The 20,151-nt window shown below is 46.4% G+C and overlaps 2 protein-coding genes across 6 annotated transcripts in view; one reads left to right on the forward strand and one right to left on the reverse strand.

Moving 5' to 3' along the window:
* Positions 1–20,151, forward strand: part of adarb1b (adenosine deaminase RNA specific B1b) — a 118,768-nt gene that overhangs the window by 32,543 nt on the left and 66,074 nt on the right. For all 5 annotated transcript variants that reach the window (XM_056580133.1, XM_056580136.1, XM_056580134.1 and 2 more), the window contains one exon: positions 16,640–16,719. The gene's annotated coding sequence lies outside the window, so the exon portion shown is untranslated. The remainder of the gene's footprint in view (positions 1–16,639; positions 16,720–20,151) is intronic.
* LOC130373804 (uncharacterized) lies at positions 8,966–13,742 on the reverse strand. The gene is made up of 3 exons (XM_056580433.1): positions 13,222–13,742; positions 12,998–13,109; positions 8,966–12,514 (listed from the first exon to the last, which is right to left on the reverse strand). The coding sequence occupies exons 1-3, from the start codon at positions 13,740–13,742 to the stop codon at positions 10,355–10,357; spliced, it is 2,793 nt and encodes a 930-aa protein (XP_056436408.1). The 3' UTR covers positions 8,966–10,354.

Raw genomic sequence — 20,151 nt, forward strand, 5'->3', positions numbered from 1 at the left:
AATTTTTTTTTTAAAGAAAATCTGCATGGCTGAAATAAACAAAACCATAAAGAATATGATATTTAAATAGCCTCTGGGAATTACTGATTAAAGAATCAATTGGAATCTATTTTAAGGAATTTTAGGAATCTATTGCCAACCATCTAGTGTGGATGTGTGTAGTTTGGAAGCTTGTATCATTTTCATGTTTCCATGGTGCTAACAGATCCATCACTTTGTGGCATAAATGAAAATCGTGCATGTTTATTTCCGCTGCTGGCTGAGGACATGCTGCGCGTTTACTTAATTGATATTAATTGATTTAATTATCAGTGTGTTTTCACCCAAAGCATTCCCCACGGTCTGATTTTAATTCGGATTGATCGGCTGTCCTTTTGTCGCGACCCTCCTTCCGCCTCAGGCCGTAGAATATAATTTGGCGATGGTTGCTAAGAAGGGTTGACAACAAGCGAAACACGTGTTGCCACGGTGACACTGGGCTCAGCTGTTGCTTTGTCAACATTTATGTCATCATTGTCAACTTCTTTCCACCAACGACTTAGCTTCCTGGATGTGCTTCTCTGGCCTGTTGCGGTCCGTTGGGTTGACCCACATTCACATGTGAATCATACATGCAAACCCTGAATCACTCTATACCAATTCATTGGGGAATACTGGACAACCCGTGCTGAGGGGGTTCTTCTGCCCGTGTGTGGATGGATGAAAGGAGGAGTGTGTGTGTGTTCTCCTTGTCTGAGGTTGTAGTGAGGTCTAAGTCTGGAGCCCTTTATTACCGCAGCAGTGTAAGAGATTCACCGGCCCGTCTCCATTCTCGAAGATTAGGAGGAAGCCTGTCTCCTGGATGAGACGGAGGGAGAGACAGTGAGGGAGAGACAGTGAGGGAGAGAGGCGGTGATGGAGATAGAGGAAACAGAAAGGAAAGGAGAAGCACTGCATCAGGAATATATCTAACGTCATACAAACGTGTACAACTGCGTAGTAGACACGCACATACACATGTTGTTACTTACTTGCAGACACACATTCTTACAAATGTGCATAGACTTGCACGTATTTGCATGCTTAGAAATAGTCACACACTCGCACACGTATTACATTTCGACCAGTCCCTCTTGCCATTCATCGGTTGCCTATGGTTTCTCTTTTTGTTTAGTTCTTTATCCATCAAACATCCCTTCTTCATTCCACTCCACCCGAGTTATACTTCTCACTCCATGTAAGAACAAATGTTGTTTCCTTCTCTCACTGCATCATTCTCTCTGTGTCTCTGTGTCTGTCCCTCTCTCTCTCTTGCTCTCTCGGTCTCCTAGGTCTTTTTAGCACTTGGAGCTAGCTTAAGACCAAACTCCCTCCACATGTTTCTCATTCATCTCTCGCCTCCCTTTTTATTTGGATGTTATGACAAACCCTTCTGCAGACGGCGTTTCCATAGCCGCGTGGAACAACATGACATCACTACTTTATGAGCGGGAGGAGGTGTTGTTAAAACACATGTCAGAGCATGCCAGCAAGCTATGATGTCACGGGTGGGCGGGGCTGCTGGTTGACCGGCGAGGGAGCGGTGGTGGCGTGGGGAGTGGTGTTAAGGGTTTATGAATGGAAGAACTTTAAGGGAGTGAAAGGGGTCTCTTACCACAGCCACCCCACAACACGACTCCCCGTGCTGCAACTGGCAACACCATAGTCGTCCTTGAGCTGCACAGCTACTGCATGGCCTAATAAAGCACAGCTTCTAACACTGGCACTTTAACACCAGTACTGCTTCCTCCAGCACTACCAAATCCAGCACGCACGTGGTGCATGAATATTATAAAGAAATTCCCTTCCATATGAATTATCATGACTGACTTCTTCGACATTCACGTTCCTAATCAGGCATTCTAAAAATACATCTTATTGTCTTACAATGACCAGAAGTGTGAAGATGCGTTCTATCCAATCAACCGTGACCGTCTATGTTGAACTCGTTCTTACCCCTCAGCTCAGTGCCATCAGCCTGCTGTCTAATTATTTTGTTTTTGCCAACAACTTTGCAAAGGCCACTAAGGTGTGAAGAAGCAAATCCATGCAACTAGTGAATGTAGATGTAGTTTTAGACCATTCCATTTCTTGCTTTGCCCTTCGCTGTGGCTATAATATCACTACTTTCAAGAGAGATTGCTGTACGTTTTCCTTGGCTGGCTGATTAAACATTGCATGTTTGGTAAAATGACCACCATCGACTAGTCATTCAATCCACTGCTTACTAAATGATCCTCCACACGGCGGCCAGTCAGAAGTGATCCCTTTCTCTCACAAAGAGCACAGAAGACTCGCTACGATTGGCGGTTCTGCGCAACAGGCAGATCGACAGCAAAGCCAGAGAATGGACACGACAATCAATATCCAATTTTAAGTCCTCATGCAATCAATGTTGGAGTAACAACTCGTGGGCTCTCCGACGTTGACCATGTGACCACGTGACCACGTCAGGTCAGTGTGATTGGGCTGCTCGGTATTCAGAGTTCATATTTACCGCAAGCGTCTTCTGCTGCTGTGCTGTTTTCCTGACTGAATGAGGCTGTTAAAAGGATGGGATTACCTTGGGCAAAACCACGACTTCCTCACGATGGTTGTTAAATTATAAATTGTATCCACTTCACCATTGAGAGACTGAGAAATTCACATTTTTAAATGCCCAAAAAAACAATTATACTATAGAACTAATTAAATACTTCAATATTTATGGTGATATTTTATTATGTGAGCTCAATGTCACCCTGTGGCATTGTTATTGCACAAAAAATGAAAAAGTTATTTTAGTTTTCCCAAAAGGGAAAAGATTTCCTCCTCTGTATCTGAAATCCCTGAGATAGATCTCTTGGATGCTTTCTCCAGGAAATGTTTATTCATTAAATTTTTTTACTAGTTATTTTTATAAAATCGATTGAAACCAATGCTTTTCGCAGCTAGCTACACTTTAGGTTCAGTTGATCCAGTTCTAATTAAATTACACTCATTCTGAATGTAATTCTGTTGATTTATGGTTTCATAACTTAGGAGTGGGTACATCCTTATTACAGTTTACTTACATTACATAAATACACATTACTTACATATACATCCTTTTCACAAACCATCTCACACAATGGAGTGATTGTTTACAAGTAACAGACATGCTTGTAGACAGATGTTTGCTACATTATCTTTTCTCAAAATAATGGGAATACATTTGTAAAGGAACTGACGGTTTCTATTGCTTAAGTCTCGAAGCACCCCGCTGCGCAAAGACAAGAAATAAACAAGGCGAAGAGGGACAGCTTTGGTGGGTTACAAGTACACAGCAGTCATTCAGAACAAACACTAGATTGGAACCAGTTTTGGACTTGCGGTGTGTTTGGGTTTTTGATTTCATCCGATTCGGGTCAAAACTCTGCCTGGCCGAGTGTTTGCCAATGCGGATGTTAGAGTAAGCTTACCTCCCACGACCACCACCACCACCACGCCATCTGGTCTGGGATGTTACCCATTGCTCTGGTATTCAGCTAGCCTTTAGCAGGTAAAACATTGTTCCAAACCTAATGGTCTGGTATTCAGCTTGTCATGAACTGATAAAACGTGGTTCTAAACCAACGGTCTGGTATTCAGCTAGCCCTGAGGTGATTTAAACGCTGTTCTAAACCAAAGGTCTGGTATTCAGTTAGCCCTGAGCTGATAAAACGGTGTTCCAGACCAACGGTCTGGTATTCAGCTAGCCTTTTGCAGGTAAAACACTGTTCCAAAACCGACGGTCTGCTTTTCAGATAGCGCTGAGCTGATAAAATGCTTTTCTAAACCAACGGTCTGGTATTCAGCTAGCCCTGAGCTGATAAAACGATGTTCTAAACCAAAGGTCTGGTGTTCAGCTAACCATTGGCTATTATAACAATGTTCAAAACCCAATGGTCTAGTTTTCAGAGGTTTTGAGCAGCTAAAACACTGTTCTAAAACCCAGTGTTCTGTTGTTATGCTAGCCTATGGCATAAGGTGAGCAGATGGGCCCATTGTCTGAGGGCAATCCCAATTGTACTTTTTTGGTGGCCTATCCCCAGGTCTTTAAATGGCAAAGTTTCTAGCTTGGTCATGAAATGTTTCTCGAGCGACGTTATCAGTCCCGGGTCTATCTCTGGCCTATTTTATGGACGATTTTTTTTACGATTGTGTCATAAAACTAAGGAGAAGGGTATTGTACTGGACATCCTTATATCAAGACTAAGAAAGTGTATAGAATGTGAATGATAGACTGAGGGCAGGACTGAGGGTGTGGAACACATTCAGCGGCAGAATGTACCCACTTACCATGTACCATGGCTGCAATCGTATTGTACGATAAAACCGAAATTGCCGACATTGCTGTAGCCCTGCATGTGCTTTGTAATGTTGTGAAAGAGGAAAGACCCCTCCATGTTGCTTCTTGTATGCCCCTTGCTAATGAACGCTCTGAGTCATCAACTACACTGTTTACCAACATGCACTAACTCCTCTGGCTGATCAGCTGTGTGTGTGTGTGTGTGTGTGTGTGTGTGTGTGTGTGTGTGTGTGTGTGTGTGTGTGTGTGTGTGTGTGTGTGTGTGTGTGTGTGTGTGTGTGTGTGTGTGTGTGTGTGTGTGTGTGCGCTACTCCCAGCCAAGCAGAATCACTGGGATGTATGTTTCATGGAGTGACATTTGTTTGATACATGCATTCCAGTCAAGGGTCCCGTACTTCCTTTCCCCTCTTTAATGTAGTTTACTCTCTCTGTGCTCAACATATCAGCTCAGTATCAATAAATTATAATATATAATCCCTTCTGGTCATTGTAATATATAATCACGTAAAATTCCTCTCAAAATGAGGTTTGTAATTTTTTTTACCCTAGATAAACGTGTCATTATGAATGAACATCAGTTAGATTTCATTAGAATGCTATTTCAATATTTAATAAATCTGTGATAAATATGGCTTTGCAATAAATATGACGCAGGTTTATAAATTTGTCAATATTTTGAAATGAATGTTATTTTTTATTTTTTAAAAGCCATTCTTCAAAATGACTACTTTTATTTATTTCAGGGGACTTTTATTTCATAATACCACATTTATTTCATAATGACATTCATCTATTTAATACCACATTTATTAAACAACGCCAATCTCCATAGATTTGTTTCAAACCGAATTATGCATGGATGAGCAAATTGTGATATTTGTGTCGCATTACATTCCAAAGGATTATTGTGACAATCCTATTATTGTTATTTCATCCCTGCACTGTGTTCTCTCTGCATTCTTTACAGCAAGTGTGCCTGAGATCTATAAAGCTATAATGACAAATGATTGTAAGCTATCGAAATTTGCCTGCAAGCCTTCGCTTGGAAACTCAATAAAACCAGACGTGACTTGTTAGCCTTGAAGCAGCCGCCTGCCATGGTTTCGGAGCCTTGTTGGGTATTGTTCCCTTAATTTTAAAAAGAAAGGCAACCAGCCATTTTATGTTGTTGAACTTGGATGTCTCTGTGGGTTCTCTAAGGCATGGCCAGATTGCATGAAGACATGAACAGAAGTGTGGAAAGATGTTGTTTACAAGCCAACAGGGGAGTAACGTGGGTGGTGGCGGTGAGGGGCTGTGCTGTGTACGTTTTAGAGAGGGGTGGAGGAAAGCAGGAGGCAGTCGTTGGGATTCTGGCTATGTCATGAGCACAGAACTCACGAACAAGCCCAAACGTACAAACTAGCCCTTTAACAATGTAAAAGGCAATTCTGAGAAACGGGTCAAAGTAAGCTTGATTCCTTTATTAAAAAAAGAATCCTGGTGGACGCCCAGGTAGGGCTTCCAATCATTTAATTTGGGTCTTATGAAATGATTGACAGCCACTGATACCAGATGTTTTCTTTCTCTAAGTGCATTTAATTTATTGATCAGCGCCGGTTGTAAAGGGCATTTAAACAAATATGTTGTGAATTTGTCTTAAGGTCGTCGTCCATCATACTTGTGAGCTGCTCAATCCAACACACCCTCAAATAAAACTGGATGTCGCAGGGCAAAAACGGTTACCTCATTGCCTATAGAGTTCAAATATCATCAGAATAGATTAAATGGGCCGGTATATAAATATGACATTGTAAATGTTTTGTAAACTATTTATACCGCTCATTATCTGTAGATTGGATCAGCTTTAATTATTGATTGAGTGAAGATTGAATGAATCAGACTCCAGCGTTGGCCCTGCACTACCTACCTCCTTGAAGAAGTGGAATTAGAGCGGTATCTGTCGAACCTACCTCCTTGAAGAGGTGGAATTAGAGCGGTATCTGTCCAACCAAAGACAAACTGCCAGATTCTCTTGTTAAACGCCCCTTCTGAAGGTCAAACACAGCCCTGGCAATGTGTTTGCGTCCATTTAGTTTTTCGGGTAGAGCGATGTTGTTACTCACTCCCCTTCCATTCCCGCCTGCTTCCATCAGGAAAGCGTAAAAACGGTTTCTCAGCGACACGGCAAATTAGCCGTCATCTGTCAGGCTGCTAGCTCCGCACCGTTGTAGCAGCGGTGCATGAAAAAGGTTTGTTTCAAAAGATTTGTTGCTCTCTGGGCCTCCGCTCTCTAAAATATGGTGGTTGTGTTTATGACACCTGGCGTTTCCAGCAGCAAAGTCACTCACCCGTGTTTGTACCTGTGCCTATTGATTGATCTGTGGGGAAAGAATAGCATTCCCTTGATTGAAAAACAATTAAAGTGTTTAATGAATGCCGCGTTGCTCTACCGTGAGGAATGGGTATGGATATAAGGGTGTTGGTTTCATTCCCCATGTCTGCAGCCAACCTATAGGCGTCCTTGAGCCAGATGGATAACCTCTGCCTACATCTTAAGCATGCATTTCGGAATTCTACAAATATAAAATAAATATACTGCAAAATAAAACCCAGTTACAGAAAACCAAATACTTTGAATGGTTCCAACAAGTGTATGAAGTATAAGTATATATATATCTATATTTGAGACTTTTCAATTGGAAGTGCCCATCGCTAGACACAATTCAGTTTGGCTTGGGAGTGGTGGCCTCAGAAAGGTTTTGCATATCCTTTTGGTGAGACCCATTTATTTCATTAGGCCTGTGATGTCTTGATTGTGCCTGCTTGACCGGCCTTTAAAGAGCCAAGCTATTAGTCTACCTGCTGAGCCATGACTGGGGGGGGCAGCCAGTGGACGGGTGGTGAACTGTTTAACCTCCCGTCTCGCGTGCCATCATTTTGATGAAAACTTGATGCGGAAAGCGGAGACCTGTTCTATTTGCAGGATGGCTCTTGTCACTTTCATTTGCATTACCCCAGAAGACGTAACGGGATGCTGCGACCTGCATTAATCATGGCCATTTTCCTATGACTGGCACTCCACATACGGTGCCAAGGAACTGTGGTCTCTTAAGTATCAAGTTTTTTTTCTCTCTCTCTTAAACCAAACAATGCTTGAGCATCAGGTTTTGCAGTCCTAAGCGGCTTCAATGTGTGCAAAGCTTTTCTTTGGAAGCCTTTGCATCCCCTGCATCTATTGTGCCTGATTCATGACCATGGAGCGGCTCAGAAATCGTCTCTCTCCGACGGGATCGGCATTAACCACTGTCCTTGGCTGCTCCCGGGCTTTAGTTAGCAGCATGCCAGGACCGAGGAGGGAAAACACACAGATGCAGTGTGTGGTTTGAATGGGATTTGCAGATCCTGTGGGTTTCGTTGCAAACGAAGCGCTGTAGGTGAAAGAGATTGGTTGCGGTAAACCCCCAACACAAGCCTGGGGTGAACCGGAGGTTATCCTCCTCCACTTCAGCAAAATAATAATAACAGTGTCGTGTGGTGATTTTACTGGGTTGCTTTTCCCATATTTCCCTAGGTGTTTGCCAAGACACTGTTCAACGTGGGCTCAATATCATTTTGTACTGACAGTTTGGAAGAATATTCCAAAATATTAAAATTTCATATTACAGCAAACATCCAATAATGATACATTTAGTTAATTAATAAATGATAACACTTATTAATAATATCTTAATAAAACTAAGATATAAATGATGGGATACCCGTAGGAGTATTGTGGGGGGATCTTGTTCCTAACAACAAACCGCTAAAAATATGCAGCCTGTCTACCATAGCATCACAGCCAGCGCTGTTGCAAAGCATAGCAGGCGGCTATAGCTAGTGTCCTGACCCCCCCTCTCACAACAAGCACAGATCTTATATCCTGCTCTTGCTCCGACATCCGATACGCAGACACAACTATGCCTGACCTCTGCTGACGTGACACCTTTTTTATCTTGAAGGACGGCTCCGTTCTCTCCGTTTGGTTCCCTCTCTTTGGGCGCAGTATTCATTCCAGTCCGCTCTCTGCCTTGTAAGAGGAATTTAAGCAGGGCACGTACAGCTGACCCTTTGCAGTTTTCCATTCTGGACAGGCAGAGGTTGGATCTGAACAAAGAAAAAGCTGTGCCTCAAGATTCCTCCATTCTTCCAGCCTTTTGTGCGTTGCAGCATTCAAATGCTTACTTTGATCCAACACTGGGTTTCTGGTTTGGAGCAACACTTTGTCTTGAAAGTTCTTCCTTTAATTGCTTTGGTATCTTGGAGCAGATTAAGAATAGGATTATGTTAAGGATTTGTAGGCCATCTACAGCCTCTATTTGGTACATGCTTGTAAATTATCTAGAATGCGAGACGGGTGTTTGAGTTTGTTATGTGTGATGTGATCATCCTAAATCCTCCAGCTCATCTATCAAAAATAGTCTATACACAATTATAACAGGTAGCAGCCCCCTGGTTGGACTATCTTAAGTTATTCTTAATAGTGTGTCTGTTTTTAACTCGACCACACTGGCGTGTGTGTTCTATTGTGTGTTTGTCTAAGTCAACAGAGACCTCTCCTCATTGCAAGACGGATCATTCAGAAAATGTACTTTTATTAGTTTCAATCAATAAAACGATAGTTACGTATGTAACTACGGTTCTATGAATTCCGGATGACCGCCAGAGGCGGTGCTTTAGCACTGGATGTTCCATCTCGCGCATGCGCAGGTCGAGTAATTATACCAAAAAAGTCACCTGTGACACCTGGGTGACCCGAGAAAGTCTATATATTCCGGAGTCACCCGAGGTTCTGTTCCAACTGGATCTTCTCGCGGAATCTGAGAAGTCTGAGTGACAGAGAACTCTGGCGGTCATCCGGAATTCATAGAACCGTAGTTACATACGTAACTATCGTTCTATTTCATTCCTACTGACCGCCAGAGGCGGTGCTTTAGCACTGGATGACTAATACCAAAAAGGTCACGAAGAGTGCTCACTTCAATCAAGGGCTCGAAGCCGCCGACAGGACAGCCGTCGCCACAGGATGAGGAGCAGCGACATTAACCCTGTAGTATCGGGCAAACGTACATGATGAGGACCATGTAGCCGCGGAGCAAATGTCCTGAAGTGGAACCCCCTTCAAGGCAGCCCATGAAGTAGCCATACTCCTGGTAGAGTGGCACTTAACGGCCAAGGGCATAGGGAGCCCCTGCGCCCTATAGGCATTCAAGATCACATCCACAACCCAGTGGGAGAGTCTCTGTTTCGATAGGGCAGCCCCCTTCCTGCAGCCCCCGTAACAGACAAAGAGGTTATCCGTCTTACGCAAGCTGGTTGTCGCTTCAACATATGCCCTAAGCGCCCGCACCGGGCACAACAGGTCTGACACTCTTTCTGCACCCCCTGGAGAGCCTGGGGGATTGAAAGCAGCCAACTCGATTGATTGGTTTACATGATGGGGAGACAATCGTTTGGGTAGGAAGGATGGGTTCGGCCAGAGCACCACTCCTGACCCATCTGCGTGCCAGCGCAAACACGCCTGGCTTACTGACAAGGCATGGAGTTCACCGACCCGTTTTGCAGTTGCAATGGCAAGGAGAAATGCCGTCTTCATGGACAGCCGCGTCAGGTCTGCCTGACTTAGTGGCTCAAATGGGGGTAGACATAAGGACCTCAGAGCTACTTTCAGGTCCCATGATGGTGCCCTCAGGGATCGCGGCGGTTGAAGCCTCTGGGCTCCCTTCAGAAACTGCCTGATTAGGTAGTGGGACCCTACCATCTGGTTATCCACCCTTGCGTGTGTGGCTGAGATCGCGGCCATATAAACACGCAGGGTAGACGCAGCTCTTCTGTTGTCCAACACAGACTGCAGGAAGTGTAGTATCACTACCACTGAGCAGGTCTCCGGGACTTCGCCCCGCGCCACGCACCACTGTGAAAACAACTTCCACCTGTTTGCATAGAGCAACCTAGTGGAGGGTGCCCTTGAACTAAAAATAGTACGGACCACTGACTGGTCGCAAGACCTCAGCAGTGGGTCCTGGCTCTCAGGGGCCACACGCACAGCCGCAGGCGGCCAGGATTCGTGTGCCATATGCGTCCGCCTACCTGAGACAGAAGGTCCCGTCTCTCTGGGAGGCACCAAGGCTCTCCGTTGAGGAGTTTCAGTAATGGTGGGAACCATGGCCTTCCTGGCCAATGTGGAGCCACCAGAAGTAGGCTGTGACAGCCACGCTGGACCCTGTCCAGCGTTGCCAGTAAAAGGGGAATTGGGGGAAATGCATAAAGCAGGCTGTCTGGCCAAGCATGAGCCAGAGCGTCCTGCCCTAGGGGACTGGTCCTCTCCGTCAAGGAGAACCAAAGGGGACAGTGGGTGGTCTCTTCGGAAGCAAAGAGATCCGCCACTGCCCTGCCATACCTGTCCCAAATCATCCCCACCACCTCCGGATGGAGTCTCCACTCTCCGGGGGGTGGCCCTTGGCGAGAGAGAAGGTCTGCCGCTGTGTTCCGGACACCTGGAACATGGACAGCCCTCAGGCTTAGAAAATGGGGGAACGCCCACCGAAGGAGCCCTTGCGTGACCCGCAGGCTCTGCCTCGATCTGGTGCCCCCCTGATGGTTGACGTGGTAAACTGTGGAGGTGTTGTCTGTCCGGACAAGAACATGTCGGTCCCTCAGAACTGGAAGGAAGTGCCTGAGAGCTAAGAACACCGCAAGGAGTTCCAGCACATTTATATGCTCCAGTCTCTGCTGGGCATCCCACTGGCCTCTGACAGTCCTGCACTGCCATACTGCACCCCAGCCGGAAAGGGAGGCGTCCGTCTCCACAACCTCCCGCCGGGAAGCTATCCTCCCTAAGGGCGACCCCGCAATCAGGTATGCCCTCTCTCTCCAGGGTCTGAGGGCCCGAAGGCACCGCCCAGACACCCTGACCATCTTGTGTCTCTGCCACTTGGGGTCCAAGTGGAGACCATTCACCCAGATCTGAAGGGGACGCAATTCCAGAAGGCCTAGTGGGACCACCATGGATGCTGAGGTCAGCAGACCTATCAGTCGAAGGAAGAGGCTGTATTCCAGCAACTTCCCCCGCCTGAAGCGCTGTAGCAGCTGCAGAATGGTAGCTACGCGCTTTGGAGAGAGGCAGGCTCGCATGGCCACCGAGTCGAGCACCAGCCCCAGATAGCTCACAACCCGACAAGGTGTAAGGTTGCTCTTGGTAAAATTGACCATAAGGCCAAGCCGGTCCACATGGCTGAGGAGAGTGGCTGTGTCCCTGACCGCCTGCTCCCGAGTTGGGGAAATGACCAACCAGTCGTCCAGGTATGGCAGTATCGCCATACCTGTGGCCTGTAATGGTGACAGGGCTGCTGCTACACACCGTGTAAATATACGCGGGGCCAGAGACAGCCCGAACGGAAGAACCCTGAACTGGTAAACCTTGCCCAGAAAAGCAAAGCGGAGGAACCGCCTGTGACGTTGGGCAATAGGGACGTGAAAGTAAGCGTCTTTCAGGTCTATTGATACGAACCAGTCCCCCTGAGCGATAGCCTGGAGGACGTCCGCAACACGCAGCATGTGGAAGGGAAGAACCTTGAGGAACTGATTCAGCCCTCTCAAGTCCAGAATGGGGCGAAACCCGCCATCCTTCTTCGGTACCAGAAAGTAGGTTGAGTAGAACCCATCGAGCTGTTCTTGTGGTTCTACTACTTCGATGGCACCCTTCCCAAGGAGGGTGGCTACTTCCTGTCTCAGGACCAGGGATCTGTCGGGATTGGTGACCACGGTAACCTTGATCCCGCTGAAAGTTGGGGGCCGGCGTCGGAATTGTAGTGTGTACCCGTTGGATAGCGTGGACACTATCCAAGGGTCTGTGGTCTGCTCTTGCCAGTAGCTCAAGTGCTGCTGAGAAAAGCGTCCGACGACCGGCCCTTGGACTTCAGTACCTACCCCCCCTGCCCCTAGGGGCCCTGGGGGGGCGGCGACTGGGCGCCGAACCTCTTGGCGCCTGAAATGCCACCCGTGGCGCAGAGCTACGGCGCTGGTCAGCCCGTGCTGAGAAGTGCTGGCCCCTCGATTGTCCACCTGAACGTGGTTGAGAGCTATTGGCACGGGGTACCGCAGAGGCCCCCGGCCTAGAATGGAGCAGAGGTGCACGCCGTAAGCTAGCAAACTGCTGGCTAGCCTGGCCTACCTGTACACTTCGCTCCAGGGCCTGAAGAGCAGCTGGCCCAAATGTCTGGCCTGGGACTACTGGAAGAGAACGGAGGGTCCGTCGACACACCTCCGAAAGCGGTGACTGCGCCAGCCAAACCTGGCGGCGCGCCAACGTAACAGTTGACATTAACCTGCCTAGCTCCCTAGTCATGTAAGCAAAAGTTTGCAGTGAAGCATCACTGAGGGTCTGTGCTGAAGGGTCAGCACCTGACCCACGTATAGTCTGAGACAGCGCCAGAACGATGTGAGAGAGCGAATTCCCAAGACGTCCCACACGGGCAGCAATGTTATAACTCCTGGTAAGGAGGTCATCTGTAATCCGGCACTGGGGCCGAGGGCAGCGCGCATCGGTTCTCAGAGCCTCGTCCGGGGAGACAACCAGGGACGCTATAGCAGGCTCAATCGGAGCTAACCGGTCCAAGCCATAAGAATCAGCATTGGCCATAGTTGCCAGACCTCTGCTATCACTAGTGTGATGGGAGAGAGCCCTTGAATCTGGCCAGCATCTATGAAGCTCTGCGATGTACGGCTCAGAGGGGGGCAAAGAGAAAACGGAAGGTTGAGCGGCCTGTGGAAAAAAGGCGTTCACATGTGCAGATGAAACAGGAGCTTCATCCAACCCCAGTGTTGCCAGGGCCATTCGCACGGCTGGTCTAACAGTGTCGCAGCCGGACACTGACCCTCTAGCCGAGCCGCCCAGAGACCCTTGAGAGAACGCCTGAGAGGCAAGGGACGCTTGCTCTTCCTCCTCTGCAAAAAGGCTACAGGACGCAGCTGTAGACAGCATGTCATCCTCTGTATAAGTGGGTTGCGCAGCCGCAGGGGCCGCGGCTGGTACACCCTGAGCTGGTTGGAGGTTCTGTAGGAGGGTTTTAATCTGAGCAACCTCATCCGAGAGCTTATTCACTTGGTTTGCCAAGTTTTCGACCTTACGGGACTTCCCGGGGGGTCCCCCAGCTGCCGAGGCACGGCGCCTGGTGCCACTAGGACCAAGACCCGAAGGGGGCAACCCTGGTCTGCCCTCCACCTCAGCCAACCTAGCTAGCCTCAGTGCATGAGGCATGAAACTACAGTTCATGCACGGGTTATCCGACACTGCTTCCCTGAGGTGTTCAACCCCGAGACACGCAGGGCACTGGTCATGGCCATCCTCCGCCTGCAGGGAGGCCATGCAGGTGACACAACTATGGGCGCTTAGCATGTCGGCAAATTGCAAGCAAATTAATCAGTAGGCTAGGCAATCGAGCTTTAGGCGAGAGCACCCGAGCAACGACGCGACACCCCGACAATAACAGTGACGGCAAGCTACAGGCGAGAGCACCCGAGCGACGCGACACCCCGACAATAACAGTGACGGCAAGCCTTGGAAACCCAAGCAGCCCACTGGAGAGCAAATTAATACAGGCTAGGCAATCGAGTTCTAGGCGAGAGCACCCAAGCAACGACGCGACAGCCCGACAATAACAGTGACGGCGAGCTACAGGCGAGAGCACCCGAGCGACGCGACCCTCCGACAATAACAGTGACGGCGAGCTACAGGCGAGAGCACCCGAGCGACGCGACCCTCCGACAATAACAGTGACGGCGAGCTACAGGCGAGAGCACCCGAGCGACGCGACACTTGACTCCGACAATAACAGTGACGGCGAGCCTTGGAAACCCAAGCAGCCCACTGGAGAGCAAATTAACACAGGCTAGGCAATCGAGCTTTAGGCGAGAGCACCCGAGCAACGACGCGACACCCCGGCAACAACACAGTGACGGCGAGCCTTGGTAATCCAAGCAGCGCACCGGAGAGCAATCAGCGCAGGCTAGGCAATCAAGCTACAGGCGAGAGCACCCGAGCAATAATGCGCCCGACGATAGAGTGACGGCGCCAGGAAAATACAGTGACGGCTTTTTGAAAACCAAGCCACTCACTGGCGATTAATTAAAGAGCGCAACTGGCTAAATAAATACAGTGACGGCGGCTTGGACCCCAAGCCGCGCACTGGCGCATACAAATGAGCAACCGGGCTTAGGCGAACGCACCCGAGAAACGGTGCGAGACCGAAAGAATAACACGGCGACTGAAAACTAGCCGCCAATTAATGCTCTAAGCAAATTAAAGCAAAGGGTAGAAAGGTGAAATCGGCTGCCGCGCTAGCCGACGGATAGTCGACTACGCGTAGCCTACACACTTTACTCACCCCTGCCGATATCAAACTAATTGCGAGTCGCAGCCCTTGGTGGACGAAGTTAAATCGAGGCACCAACCCTTGGGTTACAAGGCTACTTGCGACAAGCTAATATGGTATCTCTTACAACAAACAATGTTTGTGTGTCCTGCTAGTACGCTACCGCGAGAAAATAGAAGGAACAGAACCTCGGGTGACTCCGGAATATATAGACTTTCTCGGGTCACCCAGGTGTCACAGGTGACTTTTTTGGTATAATTACTCGACCTGCGCATGCGCGAGATGGAACATCCAGTGCTAAAGCACCGCCTCTGGCGGTCAGTAGGAATGAAATAGAACTAAATTATCGTGCACTTTTCTTGAAAAACTACTTTAGAAGGGGAAACAGCACAATAACACAACAAGAAGGAGAGCCTCATATATGACACATATGAAATCGCCTGACATCAATCACCTCACGTTGTGTTTATTTTGATAACATGATTCTTTATTAACCCTTGGTGGAGAATTTGCCATATTCATTGGTAAATTAATTGCGTTGAGTCTACGTTAAGTTGAGCAGGTTAGGGTTGACTTTTAGGGGACCTGTACCATACGGATAACCGATGAGGTGGCTGCATATGCAGCAGAAGCAGCAGGCGTTGGCCTACTGTGAAGATGTATGGCCAGGGAAAGTGACTCCACAGGAAGGAGGAAATAATGTCAGCAGCATGGGCAGGGAGGAGCACCTTGGTGAATACTTGGAATACAGATGATGAAGAGATGCGCATATGCACCCGGATGCACGCACATGCACAAACACGTGCATATACACAAACGCACACATATACATGCATTTACACACGCACGCATGCAGGCATATACAAACACACACATACACAAATACACAAAGGTATGCCCTAGATAAAATACTCTATCCACAAAGGTGTCCATACGAAGTACGAACACAGTTAACATAAGCTTGCACATTAACAAATGTTTTATATTTCTGAACGGATGGAGGACATGTGACAAGAAGTACTTATTTAGACTCTTTGTGTCTCTATTCCAGCTACATTTTTCATGTTCGTCTATTCACACACACATGTGTGGTGCATGCGTTTTTCTCTTGATTCAATTCGGCGTACACGTCCGGTGACTTTTCACAAAGTCCCCTTTCTCCTTGAGCCTTGTCTAATGGAGTTCACTGACTAACGCCACGTGACAACAACGCAACATCTGCTGCTGCCTCTCCATGCCCTCCATGATCTATGCTTTCTGCTCTTCCCGGGCTGCTGCTGCCTGCCACCCCTGTTCTGGGGGTTGAGCTGCAGGACCCTGGGTTCTGCTTGGGCCCTGTAGCTGTGGAGGGCCCAAGCGCAGGGTGTCTTGCTGCGGGGGGAGAGGTTAGCAGATCATGGGGCAGGGGTGGAACAGTGCTATGGGTGGTTCTGCACAGTGGTTCCCCCCCACCCCCCCCCCACCCCCACCCGCCAGAAAGATTCTGCTTCATACATTTTTTTCTGTGATTTTTCTGCTGGTCAACGACTCTTTACAGTTCAATATCTTCTTTGTGTTCTGTACTGAAGTAGCACTGCACTGTGAAAGTTGTTTTGGTGGAGTCATGAGAAGTGGTAGACCTTTTCTGAAGTGATGCTAGGCACATACTTTCAATAAACCACAAGTTACTGTGTACACGTGACTTCCCTTGAGGATCAACGCTAAAGTCAAGTTCCTTCATGATTGCGATTTATTTAATTGTTTTTGAGTGGGGAACGCTATATATAAGACCTATTTGATTACAAAACATCTGTCCAAAGTGGGCCCAAACAAGAAGGATTAACAGCGTTATGCAATTCAATTCACTGCTCTGAAAGGTGTACGGATTTAAGCGTGGACAAACGGATGCAGATTTAAAACTGAAGTTTGATCTTCTTCGCAGGTATGTTTTGAGAGAGAAGGCTGTGGACCTAAAGAGAACTCTCTGATAAGGCGACACTTCCCCTTCCAGCAAGCAGAAAAGTAAGTTTAAAAAGACCACCCTTTTCTATAGTGTATCTGTGTTTTTTGACTCCCAACTGGCTGGTTAAAAATCGGGACAAACAGTTGGTAATTGCAATGCTTTGTGCTAATTATAAGCATCGGTCTATTGGCTGAAAGATCTTCACATTATTCTAGGTTTTCAGTGCACATTGTTTTAGTTTGTGTAGCAGATTGTCTAACCCCTGATGTCAGTCCCAGTCACCCTGAGTAAGTGGAGGACCTCCCTCCCTCTTCAGTCGTCCTCTTAATGTCCACTTCTGTGTTATTACTTTGGGCTACGGGTCACATGGATGAATTCTCGAATGATTGCTTCAGTTTTGGTGCTGTTGGAACAGGACGTAAACAACGTGAATCCTCAGCCAATTCACTTCTTAAGTAAGCTTGTATTTGCCGATAACAAAACTTTGAGAGCTGGGGGTTGAACCACACGTTGACATGCTAGGCACAGAAAAAGTAACGGATACAAAGTAATGAGGGAATACCTGATGGCATATAAATCCATTTCGTACAAATACTGCTACAAATGTAAAAAATGTATCTGACCCAAGTAAATTGAAAGGTCACAGGTGCCACTAATCCGTTGGCAGGGTTGAAATTTATAATTTGATATTTTATCGATAGAGTGCAGCCCTGGACTGCATATTTATTAAGAATACTGCTGCGCCTCACTGGCAGATCGTATTGTAATAAGCAGAGAAGCAATACCACCAGGTGTACCTAGCAACACACTGCGCAATCATTATCTTTTTTTTCTTTGGATATCATTTCAGTTTCCGGTCAATTGAAAAGAATCGCTGAATAATACTTGTGCTATGCTTAGAGAACATTTCACTACTTAGGGGAAAAAAAAATTTGTATTCATGACTGGTTTTTGAAAGACAAAACCAGACTGGGTTTGTATGTGTGTTTGTGTGTATTTTCAGCCAGAAGAATACTTAATCTATGTCTCAAACTGGGTCACTTCTGAAGCCAAATATAGCATTGCGTAGTAATCAGATCCGTGTAGGGTAAGTCCTTGAAGACTTGTTTGAATACATGTTCCCAGGCGCATGCAAATCTTCCAGTTTCACCGAAACAGATTCACAAGTTTGGAGTTTGACTATTTCCGACCTCAAAGCGACTCAAGAGTATTGTTCGAAGTTCTCCCGTATGTCACTTAGTCCTTTAATATAAAAAATATAAATCAGACGACATGGGAACAAGCATTTCCAAGTTATGCTTCGCTTGAATCAATTCAACCATCTTGCTAATGAAAGCAGCTATCAGTACACAGAGAATGTAATCCTAATCAGCTGCAGATAGGATGGGTTACTACAAAACCCAGCTTTAATGAGACAAAGATGGATTAATGTTGGCGATTATACATGTGATGGATGGTAGGATGCATGCAAAATGCCAAGCCAAAGACAAGTTAGTTTGGACCAGTGACTTTACTTTGTAACCTTATGAAAGAATTACTGTGCTGATTGTAGTCATTTATATGTGAAGCTCTCGAAACCATGGGGCACACACATGGGGAAATTGTACAGATTTATTTCTCCTTTAAGTGTGAAAAACGAAACTGAGAGATGTCTGAACACACAACAATGTGTTGGGTGGAAAATAAGACGGCAGCCATGATCTCTCTGAGTCGTGTAGATCCTGCGGTTGTTATTATGGTTTCACAGGTTCCTGGTTTGCAAACCAATTTTGAGTGGTGGATAATGGTAGATAATGTGTTTTCTTTTCACCACACATTGATGTCATTGCATTTGAGAGTGTTCTGTGAAGAATGAGATGTGGTTTAGTTTGGGCAATATTTTGAATGAGAATTTCTGATGAAAACCCACTTGTAACTTTTTATGAAAACTCAGTTTTTGAATTGTGTTTTAGCTGTTGGGATTACCTTGTTGGGATTTATGATGTGCTGGGATGAGGGGAATCAATACAACAGTAACTTTGCTACCTCCTGAATATTTTTCCTCAGCAACATCTAGGAAAGCTCAATCATTGGATGGGATTGTGCTCTGCTACCTTGGTTGCACCTAGGAAAGGTTCCTTATGTTAAGGTATTTTCTGTAAAGGTTATATTGGAGATCTAGTCTAAAAAGGTAACCGGTACATTAAATGAAAATAAATAAATTAAAAGAAAATAAATAAATAAATTAACCTGCTTGTATTATTCAGAATGACCACGGTCTCCCTGGAATTCTGACCAATCACGCTACATCTGATTGCTCATACTCTTCTTAGGAGATTAATCCACCTACTCATCTAGAAAACATCCCCCCAAATGAGACACCGCCCAAGTAAAAGACCACCCTTAAAGCCATACAGAGCTAAACACTCTTTTGTGTCTACTGTTTTCCAACCCAAATGAGCACACACATGCTTACACGGGCAGGATGCAACAAGAGCTAGATTTGTACACATGACCACGCACACAGCTGCTAAATCCATCCGAACACACATTCACGTTTTAAGTTAAATTAGTTTTTGTGTGTGCGTGTGTCACACTGTTGATGCAATGGTTTATTTTTTAACACCACCCTTGGCAGGGCTCCACTCTATTTTCTCTCTCACTTCCATTAATGTAATGACATGCACAATAAACAAACACTCATTCAGTTCTCCATACCTTATTTGGGCCTTTTAATACCGTGATGTTGCTATTCATATCCCAAGGCTGTTGTACTATTGATAGGTGGTGGAAATATATATTTTATGCAGAACATCTCTTTACCATCAGGGCTCAATAGTCGGATAGGAGTAGCTCTTTGTTGTGCAGGGCTGTATCTGGACTACTCTCTTGTTCAACTCGTGTTCAAAAACTGATTGAGAAAAGGGTCGGGTAGCCATGCTTAAAGAGAAGAAGTTGATATAATGGCTGAAATCGAGCAATTAAGAAAGGTTATTCGAGAAATAATTGGTAATGGGTTCTAGCTAACAAACCTGGCTCAACTAGCATTGGCAAAAAGTAGTTTGTTGGGATCTAAAAAAGTGCTTGAATCCCTTTTTTTTGTAAAAGTGCAGGACTTTCTTCCCAACGCTGGTGCTGATGGGTCTTACTGACGATGGTGTACACCCGTGAGAATGATCACAGCTTCTACATCGCTCTTTGACCGATGAATGATGAGTGCAGAGCCTTTGGTAGAAATAACAGGCTTATTAAAACCTAATTCCATTCTCTTTCTCTTCCATCTTCATGGTCCATCGGCTCAAGACCTAGTAATATTTCCGGATCACTGCCGGTTCGGCTGTGTTGTGAATGAGAGCAGTAACATTGCCTGGAGTGGTAACGCCCATCTGACGTAAGACGCTTTCACATGGAGCAAGCAAACCGATTACTACACAATGCTGATAAGATGTCATTATCCGTGACTGTTTATCTTAATGTGCCAATACTCTTTGGTTGATTCGATAACAATACCA

This window comes from Gadus chalcogrammus, chromosome 20 (assembly GCF_026213295.1).
Source record: "Gadus chalcogrammus isolate NIFS_2021 chromosome 20, NIFS_Gcha_1.0, whole genome shotgun sequence".
Classification (NCBI taxonomy): domain Eukaryota; kingdom Metazoa; phylum Chordata; class Actinopteri; order Gadiformes; family Gadidae; genus Gadus; species Gadus chalcogrammus.